Here is a 24,093-nt window from a genome sequence, read left to right on the forward strand (position 1 = left end):
CTCCCTCATATATAGGGTCCTCATCAGACAGGGGGGAGCGGATAAGATAAACTACCAGCTGGCTTGGGAACGAGATTTGGGGGAGACCATCTCACAGGAGGAGTGGGCGAAAGGTTTCTTATTCAGCCACAAGATGTCAATGGCATGTGCTGCCCAGGAGAAAAATTATAAAATATTAACGCGGTGGTATCAGTATCCGTCAAAGCTTCACGCGATCTTCCCACAGGTCTCCCAGGTGTGCTGGAGGTGTCATAAGGAGAAGGGCACCATGATCCATGTCTGGTGGGAGTGCCAGTTGATAAAACCCTTTTGGACTAAGGTATTTGACAATTACCGACTCATAACTGGGAGACAGGTGGTGAGCTCTCCAAAAATTGCCCTACTGTCCATCTTGCCACAGTCTATCTCGTACCACAAGAAAGATATACTGAGATTCTGTATAACAGCCGCCCACTCGGTAATTCCAAGATATTGGAAAATGACCACAACTCCTCCAATCACAGAATGGTATTCGGAAATGATTGATATCTACAGAATGGAGGAAATGTCGGCTGATCTCTCTGGATATGGAGACAAGTTCTATACAACTTGGAGTGAGTGGATGAGTTTCCATGACTCCACGGATTTCCATAAGCTTTTCTAGATAACCTTGGAGTGGGGTGACAGGGACACTTGCCCGCGCGGAAAGGTTTGGAAGGAGGAACAGGAGCTTCAGTTTGACCATTGGTCACGGGTCCCCCAGGTGACTTCTTTCCCCTCCCCTCCCCCCCCTCTTCCCCTCCTCCCACCCCCCCGTTCCCCTCCCCCCCATGCTTTCTCTTTTCTCCCATCTGTATATTCCACGCTGTTCTTTACCTATTCCTATTTATAGTCTTAATGAAGTCGTTAATCTCTCTGGAAGTGACGAACAATATAATATTTATCAAGATACTCTGTCCTAGTGACACAGAAAGTCCAAATGTAGTCGTTTGAGGCTACATCCCTAGTATTGCATGAACCCAGCTACAAAAAGTCATGGGAAATGTGGGTAAAGTTCGGAATGGACAGAGGGAGCTGTGTCTTAGGACACAAAAGGACATAACTAAACAGTTCGTTTCATTTTTGTGTTGGAAATTTGTAAACGTTTTCAATATATGCTCATGATGATTATTGTAATTGTGAAAATACTTAATAAAAAAGATTGAACATAAAAAGGTTACAACAGACTGAATAATAAAAAGACATACATACACAGTACAAAATAAAAGGGATACAACACAGATACTGCTTATGAATTGGAGATATCAACCAATCTACAATGCTTGTTGCTTCTCCTGGGGTCTGCCAAGGATATTCAGTAGATGAGATGTCATGAAGGGGTCTACCAGACTCCTCATCCCTCTCTCAGATGATGTTGAAGGGGGCGGCTGATTAGATTTCCTTCTAATTCCGTTTTAGCCTTAATTTCTGCTTTCAGTCATATTTTCCCCCAGGAATCTCCTAGGCAAACAATGTGACAATTATCTTACCAAACAACCTTCATGCATTCTATTTATACTACACATCGATATGATATATCCATAATTTAGGGAGATATTGCTTTCCTGTGAGTTTCCAACTACCAGAACCTTGTCAATTTTACCCACCGATGCCAATATGTTCCCCAATCATTGATATATCGATGGATTGTGTCAGACTCAGATTTCATAGATATAGCATGGAAAATATTGTATCGTATGATACATAAGCTTTAGTGGGCCCCACACATTGGGGCTTAGTTGAGCTGAGATGCAATACCGGAGAATGGCCACTACACAGTGTATGGCTGTGACGCCTGCCTGGAGCCACGGACTCAGGATCGGTGAAACAGGTGAACAGAGGCAACTACCCACAAAGCAGGACCCTGGACGCCACAACCCTTTAACCCCTATACAGGGATTTGGAATTATGACAGGGCCCAGGTGATTGCTGCCCGTGGTAGATTGCAGTCCTGAGAAGAGCAGTAACCAGGCAGGGTCAAATCCAGAAGGTAGAACAGGGACAAAAATCGTCAGATGGGAGAGTGGTCAGATATCAAGCTAAGGGTCAAAACCGGAACTAGCAGTAAAGTACAGAAACGACAGGCAGAAGAGTGGTCGGGTAAACAAGCTAAGGGTCAAAACCAGTGCTAGCAGCAAAGTACAGGAACGGCAGGCAGAAGAGTGGTCAGGTAGTCAAGCTAAGGTCAATATACGGGAATACAAACAAACAGCACGGCACCAGAGACTAGCAGGGATTTACAGGACTATATCTGGCAGCTGCCAGCAGAAGGGAGAGGGCATAAAAGGGGTGTGGTGCCGTCCCATTGGCCCCAGCTGAAATGTAGCTACTCAGCTGGAAGGCACACACCACCACAGTCAACTTTTTGTATGAATTGTGTGACTATATTAACAGTTGAGTGTTGTGTTTCCCCTGTCAATGGAGCGTGTTCTTACAGTCTATTAACAAAGCAATCACTCTCTGCCTTAGTTTATTTGTATATTTTCAGGAGGAATAAAGATGGAAGGACACAATGTAAAGGTAGAAGATGCTTCCGAGCAGATATTATCTTTTAGTGAATGCGATTATTTACTAATACAATTCAGAAAAGCAAAAAGTTGCTCACAAGCGGCTGATATTCTGAGCCCCGCGGTCCCGGCTGCACCCACATCCTCTCATCGCTAAATATATGACTTGCAGTAAGACATGTAGGAGGAGCGCAGACATGGAAACAGTCTATAAATTCAGAAGGATGCTTTCAAAATGATTACGCCATTAAAATATAATTGACGATTGACCCCGAAACGAAAACCACCACTTAGATCTCTTCTGGTTTTATGGCTGTGGTATCTTGTACTATGGTAAATACATTCGGAAAGAGGGTGGCATTAAAGAAGGGAATTTTGTTTACTTACCGTAAATTCCTTTTCTTCTAGCTCTAATTGGGAGACCCAGACAATTGGGTGTATAGGCTATGCCTCCGGAGGCCGCACAAAGTACTACACTTAAAAGTGTTAGACCCCTCCCCTTCTGCCTATACACCCCCCGTGCTCCCACGGGCTGCTCAGTTTTGGTGCAAAAGCAAGAAGGAGGAAAAAAAACAGGGGCGGGTGCTGGGTCTCCCAATTAGAGCTAGAAGAAAAGGAATTTACGGTAAGTAAACAAAATTCCCTTCTTCTTTTTCGCTCTATTGGGAGACCCAGACAATTGGGATGTCCAAAAGCAGTCCCTGGGTGGGTAAAATAATACCTCGTAAGAGAGCCGTAAAACGGCCCTTTCCTACAGGTGGGCAACCGCCGCCTGAAGGACTCGTCTACCTAGGCTGGCATCCGCCGCAGCATAGGTATGCACCTGATAGTGCTTCGTGAAAGTGTGCAGGCTCGACCAGGTAGCCGCCTGACACACCTGTTGAGCCGCAGCCTGGTGCCTCAAAGCCTAGGACGCTCCCACGGCTCTGGTAGAATGGGCCTTCAGCCCTGAGGGAACCGGAAGCCCAGCCGAACGGTAAGCTTCGATAATTGGCTCCTTGATCCACCGAGCCAGGGTTGATTTGGAAGCCTGTGACCCTTTACGCTGGCCAGCGACAAGGACAAAGAGTGCATCCGAGCGGCGCAGGGGCGCCGTACGAGAAATGTAGAGTCTGAGTGCTCTGACCAGATCTAGCAAGTGCAAATCCTTTTCACATTGGTGAACTGGATGAGGATAAAAAGAGGGTAAGGAAATATCCTGATTGAGATGAAAGGGGGATACCACCTTAGGGAGAAATTCCGGAACCGGACGTAGAACCACCTTGTCCTGGTGAAAAACCAGAAAAGGGGCTTTGCACGACAACGCTGCTAGCTCAGACACTCTCCGAAGAGAAGTGACTGCTACTAGAAAAACCACTTTCTGCGAAAGTCGTGAGAGGGAGATATCTCTCATTGGCTCGAATGGTGGTTTCTGAAGAACCATCAGCACCCTGTTTAGATCCCAGGGTTCTAACGGCCGCTTGTAAGGTGGAACGATGTGACAAACTCCCTGCAGGAACGTGCGTACCTGTGGAAGTCTAGCTAGGCGCTTCTGGAAAAACACAGAGAGCGCTGAAACTTGTCCCTTAAGGGAACCGAGCGACAAACCCTTTTCCAGTCCAGATTGAAGGAAGGACAGAAAAGTAGGTAATACAAATGGCCAGGGAGAAAAACCCTGAGCAGAGCACCACGACAGGAAAATTTTCCACGTCCTGTGATAAATCTTGGCGGACGTTGGTTTCCTAGCCTGTCTCATAGTGGCAATGACTTCTTGAGATAACCCTGAAGACGCTAGGATCCAGGACTCAATGGCCACACAGTCAGGTTGAGGGCCGCAGAATTCAGATGGAAAAACGGCCCTTGAGACAGCAAGTCTGGTCGGTCTGGTAGTGCCCACGGTTGGCCGACCGTGAGATGCCACAGATCCGGGTACCACGACCTCCTCGGCCAGTCTGGAGCGACGAGGATGGCGCGGCGGCAGTCGGCCCTGATCTTGCGTAACACTCTGGGCAACAGTGCCAGCGGAGGAAACACATAAGGGAGCTGAAACTGCGACCAATCCTGAACTAAGGCGTCTGCCGCCAGAGCTCTGGGATCTTGAGACCGTGCCATGAACGTTGGTACCTTGTTGTTTTGCCGGGACGCCATGAGGTCGACGTCCGGCACCCCCCAGCGGCAACAGATCTCCTGAAACACGTCCGGGTGAAGGGACCATTCCCCTGCGTCCATGCCCTGGCGACTGAGATAATCTGCTTCCCAGTTTTCCACGCCTGGGATGTGAACTGCGGATATGGTGGAGGCCGTGGCTTCCACCCACATCAAAATCCGCCGGACTTCCTGGAAGGCTTGTCGACTGCGTGTGCCGCCTTGGTGGTTGATGTATGCCACCGCTGTGGAATTGTCCGACTGAATTCGGATCTGCTTGCCTTCCAGCCACTGCTGGGACGCTTTCAGGGCAAGATACACTGCCCGAATTTCCAGAACATTGATCTGAAGCGAGGACTCTTGCCGGGACCACGTACCCGGAGTCCTGTGGTGGAGAAAAACCGCTCCCCACCCTGACAGACTTGCGTCCGTCGTGACTACTTCCCAGGATGGGGGTAGGAAGGATTTCCCCTTTGATAATGAAGTGGGAAGAAGCCACCACCGAAGGGAAGCTTTGGTCGCCTGAGAGAGGGAGACGGTCCTGTCGAGGGACGTCGGTTTCCTGTCCCATTTGCGTAGGATGTCCCATTGAAGAGGACGCAGGTGAAACTGCGCGAAAGGGACTGCTTCCATTGCTGCCACCATCTTCCCCAGGAAGTGCATGAGGCGCCTCAAGGGGTGTGACTGGCCTTGAAGGAGAGATTGTACCCCTGTCTGTAGTGACCGCTGCTTGATCAGCGGAAGCTTCACTATCGCTGAAAGGGTATGAAACTCCATGCCAAGGTATGTGAGCGATTGGGCCGGTGTCAGATTTGACTTTGGAAAATTGATGATCCACCCGAAACTCTGGAGAGTCTCCAGGGTAGCGTCGAGGCTGTGTTGGCATGCCTCTTGAGAGGGTGCCTTGATCAACAGATCGTCCAAGTACGGGATCACCGAGTGACCCTGAGAATGGAGGACCGCTACTACAGTAGCCATAACCTTGGTGAAAACCCGTGGGGCTGTTGCCAGGCCGAATGGCAGTGCCACGAACTGCAGGTGTTCGTTTCCTATGGCGAAGCGCAAGAAGCGCTGGTGCTCTGGGGCAATCGGAACGTGGAGATAAGCATCTTTGATATCGATCGATGCAAGGAAATCTCCTTGGGACATTGAGGCGATGACGGAGCGAAGGGATTCCATCCGGAACCGTCTGGTCTTTACGTGTTTGTTGAGAAGTTTCAGGTCTAGGACAGGACGGAAAGACCCGTCCTTCTTTGGGACCACAAACAAGTTGGAGTAAAAAACGTGGCCCTGTTGATGAAGAGGAACAGGGACCACCACTCCTTCTGCCTTCAGAGTGCCCAGCGCCTGCAGAAGAGCCTCGGCTCTCTCGGGAGGCGGAGAAGACCTGAAGAATCGAGTCGGGGGACGAGAGATGAACTCTATCTTGTAACCGTGAGACAGAATGTCTCTCACCCAGCGGTCTTTTATTTGTGGCAGCCAGGCGTCGCAAAAGCGGGAGAGCCTGCCACCGACCGAGGATGCTACTAGAGGAGGTCGAAAGTCATGAGGAAGCCACCTTGTTAGCGGTGCCTCCAATGTTCTTTTTAGGACGTGACTTAGACCGCCATGCATCAGAGTTCCTTTGTTTTTTCTGAGACCTTTTGGACGAGGAGAATTGGGACCTGCCCGCGCCCCGAAAGGACCGAAACCTCGCCTGCCCTCTCCTCTGTTGGGGAATGTTCTGTTTGGGCTGGGGTAAGGATGTATCCTTTCCCTTGGATTGTTTGATGATTTCATCCAGACGCTCGCCAAACAGCCTGTCGCCAGAAATTGGCAAACTGGTTAAGCGCTTTTTTGGAAGCAGAATCTGCCTTCCATTCCCGTAGCCACAAGGCCCTGCGGAGTACCACCGAATTGGCGGTCGCCACCGCCGTACGGCTCACAGAGTCCAGGACAGCATTAATAGCGTAAGACGCAATTGCCGAGGTCTGGGTGGTAATGGATGCCACTTGTGGCGCGGCCGTGCAAGTGGCTGCTTCAATTTGCGCTTGACCTGCTGAGATAGCTTGCAGCGCCCATACGGCTGCGAATGCTGGGGCAAAAGAAGCTCCGATAGCTTCATAGATGGATTTCAACCAGAGCTCCATCTGCCTGTCAGTGGCATCTTTGAGCGAGGCCCCATCTTCCACTGCAAGTATGGATCTAGCCGCCAGTCTGGAGATTGGAGGATCCACTTTGGGACATTGAGTCCAACCTTTAACCACGTCCGGGGGGAAAGGATAACGTGTATCCTTAAGGCGCTTAGAAAAACGCTTATCTGGACAAGCATGGTGATTCTGGATTGCCTCTCTGAAATCAGAGTGGTCTAGAAACATACTCTGTGTCCGCTTGGGAAACCTGAAACGAAATTTCTCCTGCTGAGAAGCTGACTCCTCCGCCGGAGGGGCTGAGGGAGAAATATCCAGCAACTGATGGATGGACGCAATAAGATCGTTTACTATGGCGTCCCCGTCTGGAGTATTAAGATTGAGAGCGCTCTCAGGATCAGAATCCTGATCAGCTGTCTCCGCATCATCAACCAAAGATTCCCCCCGCTGAGACCCTAAACAATATGATGTCGAGGGAAATTCTAAGCGAGCCCGCTTAGTCAATCTGGGGCTGGGGTCTAAGTCAGAACCCTCAGACTGGGATGTAGGAAATACCCCGGGAGGACATTGTTGGTCCAACTGAGGGGGGCCCGGGAACAACGATTCAACAGGGTCCCGTTGCTGAGATACCGGCCTGGACTGCAAGGCTTCTAGTATCTTAGCCATAGTCTCAGAGAGTTTAGCAAACTCAGTCCCCGTCACCTGGACAGTGTCAACAGGTGTCTCCCCCTGGGCCCCTCTTAGCATAGGCTCCAGCTGAAGAAGTGGCACAGGGGTCGAACACTGCACACAATGAGGGTCAGTGGAACCTGCCGGTAGTGGGGTCTTACAAGCGGCGCAGGCAGCATAATAAGCCTGTGTTTTGGCACCCCTGCCTTTTGTGGGCGCCATGCTATAGTTTTCCTTGAGTTACACAAAAGGGTATATAGCCAGAATGCACTGTGCTCATACAGTGTAAAGTATATATGATACACAAATAATGTACCAATACACTACAGCACCATGGGGCTAGCACCAACAGGTGCTGCTTACCAGCCGCCTAAAGCGGTTGTGAGGCCACCAGAGACCGTGTCTGGGTCTCCCAGGACTTGTCCCTCTTCTGCAGCGTCGGTGGAGCTGACAGGAATGGCTGCGGCGTCCTGACGAGATGAGGGAGCTGTGGGCGTGGCCAAGAGAGCGCGAACTGGTGCTCACACCGTGCACAGTGAGGGGGGTGGAGTATGTAAATCATACTCCAGCCCTCAGAGCTGCTCGCTCCGTGCAGCGTCCCGCCCTTCCCCCTGCCTGTCAGGGCTGAGGGCGGGAGAAAAGTAAACTAGGCCGCAAGGAAGCCGGGGACTCTAGTAATAAACGCGGCCGCCGTAAAAGCGCGGCCGGCGTGAAAGTCCCCGGCGAACTACAAGTCCCAGCCGCGCCGCAGTGTCCCATGGCAGCGGCGGTTAGTGCGGTAGCCCTTACATATAAACACACTCAGCGACGCTGAGTGTGTAATGGCACATATAGACCCGGTCAGCGCCGCGGTCCCCGGTGCACTAGCACACCCAGCAAAGCTGAGGTGATGCCGTGCGCGGTCCCCACAGGGATACAGAGTACCTCCAAGATGCAGGGCCATGTCCCTGAACGATACTCGGCTCCTATCCATCAGGCTCCACAGGAGTTGTGGATGGAGCACGGTCTCAGTGCCTGGAGACCGGTAAGATCCCACTTCACCCAGAGCCCAGAGGGGGGGATGGGGAAGGAAAGCAGCATGTGGGCTCCAGCCTCCGTACCCGCAATGGATACCTCAACCTTAACAACACCGCCGACAAGAGTGGGGTGAGAAGGGAGCATGCTGGGGGCCCTATATGGGCCCACTTTTCTTCCATCCGACATAGTCAGCAGCTGCTGCTGACCAATCTGTGGAGCTGCGCTGTGCGTGTCTGACCTCCTTCGCACAAAGCAAAAACTGAGCAGCCCGTGGGAGCACGGGGTGTGTATAGGCAGAAGGGGAGGGGCCTAACACTTTTAAGTGTAGTACTTTGTGCGGCCTCCGGAGGCATAGCCTATACACCCAATTGTCTGGGTCTCCCAATAGAGCGAAAAAGAAATTAAACATTAACATCAGAGTGTGGCAACGATCCATGAAACAGAGAGCAATACTGGGTACCTGACCATACTAGGGCACCGAACCAGGAGTGGGGGAGACAAGCAGGGTCACATTGTTACACTGTGCAGCGTTCTCACCTCTCAGCAGGAGATTACGGCTCGGATAGTGAGAAGATTGATGAATTTCTATTTTGCAGAACCAGGCTGACCGCTCACATCACAGAGATCATTTTATCAATACAAAATAATAATAATCAGTGGGGTCACAACTTGGCAGCCATTACAAAGTAATTTCTCTCCTATTGAAGCCCCTTAAGGCCCAGTCACACACAACGACTTACCAGCGATCCCGAAAACGATGCGACCTGATAGGGATCGCAGGTAAGTCGCTGGGAGGTCGCGGGTGTGATGTCACACAGTCAGGTCTTACCAGCGATGCAGGAATGGTACAGGTCGCAGTAGCGACCTGTATAACGATCTCAGCAGTCACTGTGACCCTGTCACACAGTGTCACACACAGCCATGTGTCCTGCCCAGCAGGACATCGCCTTTGAAGAAAACGGCCTGGACCATTCTGCAACGACTAGAGATCTCACAGCAGGGGCCTGATCGCTGGTAGGTGTCACACATAACGAGATCGCTAACGGGATCGCTACTGCGTCACGGAAACCGTGAATCAGCTGCGATCTCGCTAGCGATCTTGTTATGTGTGACGGTACCTTTAGTGTTCCCATGCATTAAGATACCCCTATTATTGACCCCATAAAGTATGATGCCAATCAAAGTGCCCTCAAACACAGTATGATACCCCACAGTGAATTCCTACACAGTACCCTCTATACACACATTATAATGACCATATATTACACCGAAGCTCACAAAGTATGTTACTTCCACAGTGACCTCAACACAGTATGATGGCCTACACACAGCCCTCCATACTGTATAATGGCCCTTATCCAAAACCCTTCCCACAGTATGATGGCCCCTCCACATTGTGTAATGGCCCACATACACTATAATGACTCCCACGTAGCCCTTCAAACAGTATAATGGCCCTTACACAACACTTCCCACGGTATGATAGCCACTCCACATTGTGTAATGGCCCACACACACTATAAAAGTTCCCACTGGCCCTACGAACAGTATGATGAGCCACAAAATAGCCTTGCAAACTGTATAATGGTCTCTACGTAGCCCTGCAAACAGTATAATGGCCCCACATATGCCTGCAAACTGTATAGTAGACCACACAAAGCCCTGTGAACAATATAATGAGCACCTACATAGCCAACCAAACCATATAATATATCCCACAACCATGAAAACAGTAAAATGGGCCCAATTGATTTAAAAAATAAAGTAAAAATACTCCCCTCCTTTCGTTCACCCCTCCAGTGTCTTCAGTGTGTAGTCAGCAGCTTTGAGTTACTCAGCATAGAGGGCTGCGATGACGTCCCAACATCGCGCCCGCTCTATGTAGAGATATCAGCGCTTAGATGCAGTGAGAGTGATGGAGGAGGGAACAGATGGCTCCCTTTCCCATCATAGCTGTCAAGTCGGCGCAGGAACTGGGCCCTTTCTACTCATGGGCCTCATAGCGACCGCATGGTCTGCTGCTATTGGCAGTATGCCACTTTTTATGTAGCAAGCCCTCTACTACAGGAGCTGACACAGGCAGAAGAAGGACCCTGTGCAAGACCAGTACATGGCTTTCCTTTGCAGCTCAAGGGTTCACGATAATACACATTTGGAGGAGGCAGAGAGCCCAATGTCTGTGATGCCCTGGCAAAACTAGGTAGTCACAAATAGGCCCCCCGCATAACACCTTCGCTCACTAGGAAACACACAGCCAACCAGTAAACCCTAGTCACCCCCCCTTAGAGAGAGATAGACACACCAGTGGGCGTGACCAGGCGGTTGGGGGGCGGCACATATCTCTTGGGCCCCTGTGAGACCCTGTGTGTCTCGCCCTTCTCTGCTAGGAACAAAACCTGCCCATTCTTGACATATGAGGGTCTAAAAATATGGCTACCCTCCTCATTATTAGTTTAATGATATGACACAAAACTCCTTCCTCAGTTTAAAAAAGATAAATACTTTATTTTCACTCCTTTAAAAATTATTATTCCACTTTGTAGGCCAAGTATAGTGAGAGATAGTCACACCGGACTATGCGTTTCAGCATTTCCCATGGTCCAATGTCATGATATTGGGCCATGAGGAAGGCGTGAAGAAACGCGTAGTCTGGTGTTGCTATCCGTCACTATACTTGCCAAATAAGGTGGAATGATGATGATTTTTAAATGAGTGAAAATAAAGTATTTATTTTTTTTAAGGCTATGTGCCCACGCTGCGGATTTTGCCGCGGATTTGCCGCGGATTTACCACGGATTTTCCGAAAATCTGCAGCAGCGGCACTTCCAAGCCATTTCAATGGCATTTTGGAAATGCTGTGTCCATGCTGCGGATTTTGCCGTGGATTTTGATCCGGAAAAATCTGCAGCATGTCAATTATTGTTGCGGATTTTGGTGCGGATTTTGGGTATAGAATGGGGGAAAAAAATAAAAAATCCGCATCAAAATCCGCGGCAAATTCGCGGTAAATCCGCGGCAAATCCGCAGCAAAAATAAGGTGCGGATTTGCCGCGAAAGTCGCGGATTTTCATGCAGAAAAATCCGCAGGTACATTCTACCGTGGACACATAGCCTAAATGAAGAAGGAATTTTGTCTACATACATGTAATCATCCGCTGGATTGTGTATCTTGCTCTTCTTTCTCTGGATTGAGTGGTTGGCTCTCACCCTTCTCCGTGCAGACAGATCCTTACAAACCCTATTCCACAAAGGCCTACCAATACCGGTAAGCTGGCAGTTTTTTCTATTTTTTTTCTATCTATGGCACTGTCCATACTTTCAGAAACCAGGGCAGAGAATACGTGTATATGTTGTAATAACGTTTTATAAATAATATTTCTAGTTCACTGTTACAGTATGGTTTCTACCTCTATGATACATTTTTCCAGCCATAATGTTGTCTATATGCATCAGATTACTGTGGTGGGATCCACTGACAATGTGTTAATTGAAGTAGCCCGCCTGTCTCCTTCTATTTGCCTTTTGGGAACCAAGAATGTGGTGTATTGTATTTCAATACGCTTGAAGCATATTTTTTCCTCATGAGAAAAGTGATGCGAGTGCATGGAAGTGACTTATCCTCTTAACAGTAGATATGTAGGTTTCAGCAAAAAAAATCCATAATCGTTCATACAGAAACTAGAGGAGAAGCTATAAAGCATTAATTACGTGCTTGGTGGACCATTATTTTACATATGTGGCGGACAGTAATCGCTTTTGATTTTATTTTCCACCTTATCCAACTCAAAAACATTTTCATCACCAGATCTCCACAAAATAATTTTAGCATTTATAGTGTGACTTAGGCTAGGTTCACATGTTGCGTTTTTGCAGCTATTATTCTTTTAAGCATATCAAATCTTTTAGGGTTCCCCAGAATAAAGGACCTGTTAGGCTGCTTTCACACTACGTTTTTTTAACATGCGTCCTGAACGTTTTTTTAACGCAAAAACGGATCCAGTGCAAATGCGTTTTCATTTCAATGCATTTGCAATGGACTCGCGTCAACATGCGTTTGCGTGCGTTATAGTGAGGATCCAGCGAGTTGCAATTTTTTAACATTTTTCAGAAACGCTACTTGTAGCGTTTTTGAGCTGCGTCCAAATACTGCAAATTGCTGGATCCTGACTATACTGCATGCAAACGCATGTGAACGCTGGCATGCTGATAGACAGGATCCTGCTTGCTCTACTGAGCATGCCCAGAAACCAGCCTCGGGTGATCAGTCCCTCTCTCCCCCCTCCCTCTCTGTCTCTCTCCCCTCCCTCACTCCCCCTCCCTCTCTGCCTCTCGCTCCCTCTCCTCTCTCTCTCCCCCGCCTGAGAGCTGCGGACACTCGTAACCAAGGTAAATATCGGGTAACCAAGCAAAGCGCTTCTCTTAGTTACCCGATGTTTACGTTGGTTACTTGTGCAGGGAGCCCAGCCCCTAGCAGCTGCGGATGCTCGTAACCAAGGTAAATATCGGGTATCCAAGCAAGTTACCTGATGTTTACCTTGGTTACGAGCCTCCGTAGCTGTCAGAAGCCGACTCCCAGTCTATCACGTTCAGTTCCACTGACTCCCGATCACATTATTATTATTATTATTATTTATTATTATAGCGCCATTTATTCCATGGCGCTTTACAAGTGAAAGGGTATACGTACAACAATCATTAACAGTACATAACAGACTGGTACAGGAGGAGAGAGGACCCTGCCCGCGAGGGCTTACAGTCTACAGGGAATGGGTGATGGTACAATAGGTGAGGACAGAGCTGGTTGCACAGTGGTCTACTGGATTGAGGGCTATTGTAGGTTGTAGGCTTGTTGGAAGAGGTGGGTCTTGAGGTTCCTCTTGAAGCTTTCCACGGTAGGGGAGAGTCTGATGTGCTGAGGTAGAGCGTTCCAGAGTATGGGGGATGCACGGGAGAAATCTTGTACGCGATTGTGGGAAGAGGAGATAAGGGAGGAGCAGAGAAGGAGATCTTGTGAGGATCTGAGGTTGCGTGCAGGTAGGTACCGGGAGACTAGGTCACAGATGTAGGGAGGAGACAGGTTGTGCATGGCTTTGTATGTCATGGTTAGTGTTTTGAACTGGAGTCGTTGGGTGATGGGAAGCCAGTGAAGGGATTGGCAGAGTGGCGAGGCTGGATAGTAGCGAGGGGAGAGGTGGATTAAGCGGGCCGCAGAGTTTAGGATAGATTGCAGGGGTGCAAGAGTGTTGGAAGGGAGGCCAGAGAGCAGGAGGTTGCAGTAGTCGAGGCGGTAGATGATGAGGGCATGCACTAATGTTTTTGCTGATTCTTGGTTAAGGAAAGCACGGATCCGGGAGATGTTTTTGAGTTGTAATCGGCATGAGGTGAAGAGGGCTTGGATGTGTGGCTTGAATGGATAGAGCAGAGTCGAGGGTCACTCCAAGGCAACGAGCTTGTGAGACTGGGGAGGTGAGCAACCATCGAGTTTGATGGAAAGGCTTGTTGGAGGAGATGAGTGAGGAGGAGGAAAGACAATGAATTCTGTTTTGTCCATGTTAAGTTTTAGGAATCGCACAGAGAAGAAGGATGAAATAGCAGACATACATTGTGGGATTCTGGTTAGTAGAGAGGTAATGTCAGGTCCAGAGAGGTAGATCTGTGTGTCATCGTCACATGACTCCAATACCCGCCCATAAACCTAAAGTGACAGGATCCTGCAAAAATAACACATGCGTTTGCATGCGTTTTTCTTTACAAAAACAGGATCCGCTTTTACAGCAAAAAAACGTTCATGACGCATGTTAAAAAAACGTAGTGTGAAAGCAGCCTAACGCATGCAAACGGAAGTGTTATTTTACAGGATCCTTTCTGTTTTCACGTTATGAGCGGGCATTGGAGTCATGTGATCGTAAGTCAGAGTAACTCGACTGTGCAAACGCCGCTGAGGGGAAAAGAGAGAGAGAGAGAGAAGGAGAGAGAGAGAGAGAGAGAGAGAGAGAGAGAGAGAGAGAGAGAGAGAGAAGGAGGAGAGAGAGAGAAGGAGAGAGAGAGAGAGGAGAGAGAGAGAAGGAGGAGAGAGAGAGAGAGGAGGAGAGAGAGAGAGGGAGAGAGAGGAGAGAGAGAGAGAGGAGGAGAGAGAGAGAGAGGAGGAGAGAGAGAGGAGGAGAGAGGAGAGAGAGGAGAGAGAGAGAGAGGAGAGGAGAGAGAGAGAGAGAGAGAGAGAGAGAGAAGGAGAGAGAGAAGGAGAGAGAGAGAGAGGAGAGAGAGAAGGGAGGAGAGAGAAGGAGAGGGAGAGAGGAGAGAGAGAGAGAGAGAGAGAGAAGGAGAGAGAGAGAGAGAGAGGAGAGAGAGAGAGGAGAGAGAGGAGAGAGAGAGAGAGAGAGGAGAGAGGAGGAGAGAGAGAAGGAGAGAGAGAGAGAGAGAAGGAGAGAGAGAGAGAGAAGGGAGAGAGAGAGAGGGAGAGAGGAGGAGAGAGAGAGAAGGGGGAGAGAGAGAGAGAGAGAGAGATAGAAGGAGAGAGAGAGAGGAGAGAGAGAAGGAGAGAGAGAGAGAGGAGAGAGAGAGAGAGAGAAGGAGAGAGGAGAGGAGGGCGAGGAGAGAGAGAGAAAAAAAGAAAGAGAAAGAGACAAAGAGAGAGAGAGAGAGAGAAAAAGGAGAAAGAAAGAGAGAGAAACAGAAAGAAAAAAGAGAGAGAAAGAAAGAAAAGAGAGAAAGAGAAGAAGAAAGAGAGAAAGAAAAAAGAGATAGAAAGAGAGAGAGAAAAAGAGAAAGAAAGAGAAAAGAGAAATAAAGAAGAGAAAAAGAGAGAAAAGAGAAAAAAAAAGGAAAAGAGAGAGAGAGAGAGAGAGCTCTCAGTGATCGTGCCAGGCTGGTTTCTAGCCGTTCTCAGTAGAGCAAGCAGGATCCTGTCTATCAGCCATGCCAGCGTTCACATGCGTTTGGTACAGTCAGGATCCAGTGACATGCACTATTTGGATGGAGGTAAAAAAATGCTACAAGTAGCATTTTTGAAAAAAGTTTAAATACTGCAAGTCACTGGATGCTGGATTGTACCGCACGCAAACGCATGTGGGAATGCATGTTGACGTGAGGTCCATTGCAAATGCATTGAAATGAAAACGCATTTGCACTGGATCAATTTTTGCTTATAAAAAAACCCGTTCAGGATGCATGATAAAAAAACATAGTGTGAAAGTACCCTAAGAAGATCATACAGTTCTCCCCCACCTAGCATAGTCCTTAAAGGGGCTGCACCTTAATAAAAAATTACGCAAAGTTCACTAAATTCTAAAACATTATGCAACATTGTATTATTTACAGTCGCAAAATGTGGAGTCCTGGTTGACATTTCAGGGATTAACAAAGCTGCAAAACCTCAAGTCTTCAGAGGGCTTTTTCTTGCTAGTGTAGACCCCCTTTAAGCTGGGATAATAGACTCCTTAGGCAGCTTTACACGTTACGATTTATCTGACGATATGTCGTCGGGGTCATGGTTTTCGTGACGCACATCCGGCATCGTTAGCGACGTCGTTGCGTGTGACACTTACGTGCGACTCTGAACGATCGCAAATAGGGTAAAAATCGTTGATCGTTGACATATCGTTCAGTTTCAAAATATTGTTCGTCGTTTGAAACGCAGCAGACATATTCCTAAATTTGACACCCTGCCAACGACGAACAACATCCACACGACCGCCTTGGTCGAACAATATTTCGCTGAACGATGTAGCGTCGTTTGTGAGATGGGTACATGTGACCGCTACAAAAACGACCTATGAGCGATCTCGGCAAATCGTAACAACGATCTGGGCGTGTCACATCGCTAACGATATCGTTGTGTGTAAAGCAGCCATTTGAGCTGGCTTACTGGTACATAATTCAATGCTGAAAAAAGTGTGTGTCTCTAATTAACAGTGTCTTCCTCTTTCTGTACATATCCAGTGGCACAGCAGATACTGGAAACCCCGGAAATAGTGTGACACTGACGGGGCCGGATGTGGCTGTGAAATTAACACCACCCTCACGGCAATTTATTGCAGGAAAATTAAAATACACTTTGTTTGCACAGAGGAAACCTCACATTTTTATACAGTACAGATACATTTATATATACTGTATATAAGTACCTCAGGTGTATAAACTACATTTAGCACTAAGTACCCATATGTTTTTTAGCAATGTTATGCCACTACCTCCTCCAAAGTACAATGCCATGCAAAAGTATTCAGCCCCTTGAATTTTTCATCCTTTTCCCACATTTCAGGCTTCAAACCATAAAGATAAACATTTTAATTTTACGGTGAAGAATCAACAAGTGGGACACAATTGTGAAGTTGAACGATATTGATTGCTTATTTTAAACTTTTTTAAAATATAAAAAACCTGAAAATTGGGGAGTGCAATATTATTCATCCCCTTTAAGTTAATACTTTGTCGCGCCACCTTTTGCTGCGATTACAGCTGCAAGTCGCTTGGGGTATGTGTCTATCAGTTTTGCACATCGAGAGACTGAAATTCTTGCCCATTCTACCTTTGCAAACAGCTGGAGCTGAGTGAGGTTGAATGGAGAGCGTTTGTGAACAGCAGTTTTCAGCTCTTTCCACAGATTCTCGATTGGATTCAGGTCTGGACTTTGACTTGGCCATTCTAACACCTGGATACGTTTATTTTGTGAACCATTCCATTGTAGATTTTGCATTATGTTTGGGATCATTGTCTTGCTGGAAGACAAATCTCCGTCCCAGTCTCAGGTCTTTTGCAGACTCCAACAGGTTTTCTTCAAGAATGGTCCTGTATTTGGCTCCATCCATCTTCCCATCAATTGTATCCATCTTCTCTGTCCCTGCTGAATAAAAGCAGGCCCAAACCATGATGCTGCCACCACCATGTTTGACAGTGGGGATGGTGTGGTTCAGGGGTGATGAGCTGTGTTGCTTTTTACGCCAAACATATCATTTGGCATTGTGCCCAAATAGTTTGATTTTTGGTTTCATCTGACCAGAGCAACCTATTTCCCACATGTTTGATGTGTCTCCCAGGTGGTTTGTGGCAAACGTGAACAACCACTTTTTATGGATATCTTTGAGAAATGGCTTTCTTCTTGCCACTTCTTCCATAAAGGTCAGATTTGTGTAGTGTACAACTGATTGTTATCCTATGGACCCTCTCCCACCTCAGCTGTAGATCTCTGCAGTTCATCAAGAGTGATCATGGGCCTCTTGACTGCATCTCTGATCATAATAATCCAAAAAATGGTCTGGCTCACTAATGTGGTGCTCAGGAGAAGAATTTAGTCCATATATAGAAGAGACTCCGGCACTCAATGATGAATCAATAATATTTTATTTTCATAATTGATTTATTCAGATGTACCGTTTCGGCTGTTGCCTTCTTCACAACTGAAATCCGTATAACAAAATAAAGTATAACAAGAGAAAATCAGTACCAATATTCATTCATACTTCATATTAGTAGCTATCAAATAATTTATGACTTATTATAATAAATCATTTTACCCTAAATGATGTAATGAGTATATCTGAGAAGAACGTCAGACGCATGTGACCAATTGTATCTGGGAAAAATAATAATAATAATGCCCACATTTCAGGGAATAATGGAAGTCATAAAAATCATAAAAATATCCTAATATATACATTAGGATGGAATAATATCTATTTATTACATCATAGAGCGTATCACTAATGTCAGTCTATAGACTTCACTGGGGCGTTTATTTACTCAAGAGAAGCAACCATGCTTATAAAATAAAATCAATGATCAGATAAGAAAACATCATTACCTTCATTTTTGAAAAGTAATATATGATTATATAATTCCCAAAAAGGATGTGATTATGGTGCTGGCCGCTATAAAGCTGGAGAAATAAAATAGAAAAAATACTTTCAGTATATGAAAAAAGATATTCAAGTGAAAACAAAACACAAGGAGTCTCATAAAGAGTGTTATTTCAAGTCCAGAGTGACAGAGTGCCGCTCAATAAGGGGTTAACAGAGAGAATGAACGTGACATACCTGTTTAGCCGAGGATCAGCGGTGGAATGTGAGTAAAGTGACCGCGATGGGGTTTAAATGTGCTAGAAGGGCGGGCATAATTAAGTAATTTCCTGTGTATGGAACGCATAAGAAAGAATGGCACGCAAGCCGCGCATGTGCAGTGTACCCGGAAGTGCGCGCATGCGCAGAAGTAAAAATCTGGTGTAAGTGAACTACGGCTCCCGGAATCTCATTATAGAGCGAGATATATTAGGTGCGCATCTGGAAAAGAAGAAAAGAGACGGATAGGACTTTTAAACCCGGAATTAGTTCTATATAAACATGTTTATAAAGCGATTTGCATAATCATTAGAAACAAACAACATTCGCTGTATTCACCTGTGTGCCTATATATATCAACAAGCACTCATGTGTGTGCTAGTATGTATACTATAATGCAATATAAGACAACACATATCATACATAATACAATAAGAACCATGACACAATTAGCCCTACATACCGGAAAAGGATATTATTTTGGTCATATAGAATTCAAACCATAATATGCGCACATATGAGTGTGCAGGCACTTATGTGTCCGCACACTCACATGTGCACCCATAAGTCTCATCAACATATCCGATATAAAATGCCTATACAAGAATCTACACAACAAGGTATATAAAGACCTCCCACACATCGAAGACCTCAATAATAGAAATAGGACAGGACGGACCCCACGTCAATAATTCTCATATTCTCTATTAAGTCCAAACGGGGAGAGGGTATTCAGGGTGTGGATCCAATATGATTCCCTTTCTTTAAGTTTCCTAATCCTATCACCCCCACGTCTCAAAGGTGGGATATGCTCCAAAACTTGAAATCTCATCTGAGAAATCGTATTATCCAGTGTGGACATACGATTTCTCAGATGAGATTTCAAGTTTTGGAGCATATCCCACCTTTGAGACGTGGGGGTGATAGGATTAGGAAACTTAAAGAAAGGGAATCCTATTGGATCCATACCCTGAATACCCTCTCCCCGTTTGGACTTAATAGAGAATATGAGAATTATTGACGTGGGGTCCGTCCTGTCCTATTTCTATTATTGAGGTCTTCGATGTGTGGGAGGTCTTTATATACCTTGTTGTGTAGATTCTTGTATAGGCATTTTATATCGGATATGTTGATGAGACTTATGGGTGCACATGTGAGTGTGCGGACACATAAGTGCCTGCACACTCATATGTGCGCATATTATGGTTTGAATTCTATATGACCAAAATAATATCCTTTTCCGGTATGTAGGGTTAATTGTGTCATGGTTCTTATTGTATTATGTATGATATGTGTTGTCTTATATTGCATTATAGTATACATACTAGCACACACATGAGTGCTTGTTGATATATATAGGCACACAGGTGAATACAGCGAATGTTGTTTGTTTCTAATGATTATGCAAATCACTTTATAAACATGTTTATATAGAACTAATTCTGGTTTTAAAAGTCCTATCCGTCTTTTTCTTCTTTTCCAGTTGTGCACCTAATATATCTCGCTCTATAATGAGATTCCGGGAGCGTAGTTCACTTACACCAGATTTTTACTTCTGCGCATGCGCGCATTTCCGGGTACACTGCGCACGCGCGGCTTGCGTGCCATTCTTTCTTATGCGTTCCATACACAGGAAATTACTTAATTATGCCCGCCCTTCTAGCACATTTAAACCCCATCGCGGTCACTTTACTCACATTCCACCGCTGATCCTCGGCTAAACAGGTATGTCACGTTCATTCTCTCTGTTAACCCCTTATTGAGCGGCACTCTGTCACTCTGGACTTGAAATAACACTCTTTATGAGACTCCTTGTGTTTTGTTTTCACTTGAATATCTTTTTCATATACTGAAAGTATTTTTTCTATTTTATTTCTCCAGCTTTATAGCGGCCCAGCACCATAATCACATCCCCTTTGGGAATTATAATATAATCATATATTACTTTTCAAAAATGAAGGTAATGATGTTTTCTTATCTGATCATTGATTTATTTTATAAGCATGGTTGCTTCTCTTGAGTAAATAAACGCCCCGGTGAAGTCTATAGACTGACATTAGTGATACGCTCTATGATGTAATAAATAGATATTATTCCATCCTAATGTATATATTAGGATATTTTTATGACTTTTATGACTTCCATGATTCCCTGAAATGTGGGCATTATTTATTATTATTATTATTATTATTTTTCCAGATACAATTGGTCACATGCGTCTGACGTTCTTCTCAGATATACTCATTACATCATTTAGGTAAAATGATTTATTATAATAAGTCATAAATTATTTGATAGCTACTAATATGAAGTATGAATGAATATTGGTACTGATTTTCACTTGTTATACTTTATTTTGTTATACGGATTTCAGTTGTGAAGAAGGCAACAGCCGAAACGTTACATCTGAATAAATCAATTTATGAAAATAAAATATTATTGATTCATCATTGAGTGCCGGAGTCTCTTCTATATATGCATCTCTGATCAGTCTTCTCTTTGTTTGAGATGAAAGTTTGGATGGACGGCTGGGTCTTGGTAGATTTGCAGTGGTATAATACTCTTTCCATTTCAATATGATCGCTTGCACAGTGCTCCTTGGGATGTTTAAAGTTTTGGAAATCTTTTTGTAACCCAATTCGGCTTTAAACTTCTCCACAACAGTATCACGGACCTGCCTGTTGTGTTCCTTGGTCTTCATGATGCTATCTGTGCTTTAAACAGAACACGGAGACTATCACAGAGCAGGTGCATTTATACGGAGACTTGATTACACACAGGTGGATTATATTTATCATCAGTCATTTAGGATAACATTGATCATTCAGAGATCCTCAATGAACTTCTGGAGTGAGTTTGCTGCACTGAAAGTAAAGGGGACAAATAATATTGCATCCCCCACTTTTCAGTTATTTATCTTTTAAAAAAGTTTAAAAATCAGCAAAAATTTTTGTTCAACTTCACAATTGTGTCCCACTTGTTGTTGATTCTTCACCATAACATTAAAATTTTTACCTTTATGTTTGAAGCCTGAAATGTGGGAGAAGGTTGAAAAATTGAAGGGAGCCGAATACTTTCGCAAGGCACTGTATGTGGAACTGTGCATTATGATAAGCTATTGGACTACAAAGGGCTACTGTATTGTTCCTGCAGAGGGGCCTCTTCTGTCTGTGTGTCCACTTCTGTGTGTGACATTGAAGGATATTAGATTGTGAGCCTGACAGGCACCGAGAATCATCACTTTATTGATGTGTTGTAGCTTTGTCCTAAGAACTGTCACAGATATCTATGTATCATATTTATTAACAATTTTTTGAGACTTATGTTGAATTATGGGGTTGGCCTTGCAATGGATGATGGGTTATGCAGTCCATTTGGTTGGCGCACTCCCCCAGCCATGTGATGTATGGTGATATACCACTGTAAAAGACAACTAATGATGGCATTTAGTGTATAATTACAAGCTCTATAAGCTGTGGTGCCCAATAATAGCAGCATATGTAGCCATACAGTATTTCTGTACCATTCTAAATAACTCCATGTCTAACTGGTGATCCCCCACGTTGTTTAGGTAAATATCAGCATACAGTGATCATAAATCCTGATAATTAGTAATTAAGTAATAGCTCTCTACATAAGATAATCTAAAAACAGCAATACAATGTATAAATAAAAGTGTTATTCATTAAATATTAAAAATTACTAGTTGTAACATACCGTACCTCTTCAGTAGGCAAAGCTATTTTCCCATTGCGACCTCACTGGTTGCATTACCAGAAGACTAGCTCAGTTTACCATTTTGTGCTAAAGCACCACACCAGTGGGTGATGGGGTGTGGGGGGATTTCACTGCTGGAGTGGTGCTTTTATAAGGGTGATTTACCCATATTTTTTATTTTCTAGATCGATATTAAATTGAGAAACAATGTCTCTCTAAAATACCTTGTGTTGGCAATAGTGCCTGTGAGAGGCGCTATTGCAGACCGCTGTTCCCCGGGCTCCGTAACCTCGGAGATCCGGTGACATCACGTCAAGCTCCTGACACCGCGGCCAGCCGCCGTGTCTGTGAGTGATGCGCTGTGGGCGGTGTTTCACCTCTCGTCACAACCCATCTGCTCCCTGACAGCAGAGCGCTGCAAGTAGGAGACACTCTGGCTGTGATGAGTGGTGAAACACCACCCACAGCCCACTGACTCACGAAGACTAGGGACAGCCGCGGTGATGTGACGTGTCCGGAACTTGACATGACGTCACCGGATCCCTGAGGTCACGGAGAACGAGGGTCACGAAGCGGGGAACAGCGGTCTGCAATAGCGCCTCTCACAGGCACTATTGCCAACATAAGGTATTTGAGAGTAACATTTTTTCTCAATATAATATTGATCTAGAAAATAAAAAATCTGGGTGAACTACCCCTTTAAACTTATGGCCTCTGCTTCCTGTCTTAGGCCCCATGCGCACGCTGCAGTTTTTGATGCTTTTTTGGTGCATTTTGTGGTGACTTTTTACTCAACACACTGCATGCTTTTCCTTCCCCAGTAAAAGTTATGAGATTTCAGATTTGCTGTGCGCACGTTGGGTTTTTTTGGGCTACATTTCATAGTGATCATAGATATGCAACATGTCAATTATTTTTTCATTGTTCCCTGCTTTTTTCACCCATTGGTGATGGAGAGCCAGAAAGAGACCAGAACAAGGCTTTCATAGAGTTGTATTGAGTTATGAAACACTGGAGGTGCTGACAGGTCTTGGAGACTGACCGGAGTGATGCTGAAAATAGACGAAGACGACAGCAGGTGACTATAAGTCCGGAGTCAGGAGACTTAGATTTAAAGCTCATTTCAGCCCTGAAATAAAAAAAAAAAAAAACAAAACGGTGGAATGGTGCTTTAAAGTATCCATACACCCAATTTGAAAGTTGTCTAAAATCCACCGATAACGGAGGGACAAGCTGACAGTCAGAGGAATATGGCGTCTCACGATGCTTCTCAAACAATCTCTTTGGCCAACAGCTATCCAATGTGTATGGGAGATTTAAGATAGTTGTTGGTCAAACCCCTATATACAGTCATGGATGGTTTGGTTGAGTGCATGTGTTTTCTATAGAGATGAGGTAGTAAACCTCCAGTGTCAACCTATCCCCTTTCTCACCATCTTTTTTTCCTGCCAGCACATCCTCTATCAAGGGAAAATAGACAAGTCCTCACAGTAGATGGTTGGTCGGTCCACGCGGCAGACTTGAACAACTTTTATGTAAAAATTTTAATAAATCTATAAAGATAACAGACAATAGGTTCCATCCTTGTAGCTCATTTCGTTAATGAATTGTGTCTCTGGGAGGACGGCTTCATTATCTACAGCATTATATGCACTGGATTAATGACTTACGGTAGCTTCTCTAAAATCAGACCAGCACTCATAGCGAATGGCAGAGATTGGCAGTCCTTGGGATGAGGCCAGGCTGGAAATGCTCAGTACACAGCGAGGAGGAGACTCATCACTCTATAAACAATTCCTAGACTGCTGACTGCATGAAACAGGGCACAATGCACCAACAATATGTTTCCCACAGCACAGC

General features: G+C 45.6%; 1 protein-coding gene across 3 annotated transcripts in view; it reads right to left on the reverse strand.

The window, feature by feature from the left end:
* The window catches only part of LIMK1 (LIM domain kinase 1), a 183,424-nt gene that overhangs the window by 77,211 nt on the left and 82,120 nt on the right, over positions 1 to 24,093 (reverse strand). Inside the window, exon 3 of one of the 3 annotated variants that reach the window (XM_075335371.1) lies at positions 23,276 to 23,362. The exons of the other annotated variants lie outside the window; for them this stretch is intronic. Within the exon in view, the coding sequence (XP_075191486.1) occupies positions 23,276 to 23,362 (87 nt within the window). The remainder of the gene's footprint in view (positions 1 to 23,275; positions 23,363 to 24,093) is intronic. 3 annotated transcript variants of the gene reach the window in all.

The sequence above is a fragment of the Anomaloglossus baeobatrachus genome, chromosome 2 (assembly GCF_048569485.1).
Source record: "Anomaloglossus baeobatrachus isolate aAnoBae1 chromosome 2, aAnoBae1.hap1, whole genome shotgun sequence".
NCBI classification, from domain to species: domain Eukaryota; kingdom Metazoa; phylum Chordata; class Amphibia; order Anura; family Aromobatidae; genus Anomaloglossus; species Anomaloglossus baeobatrachus.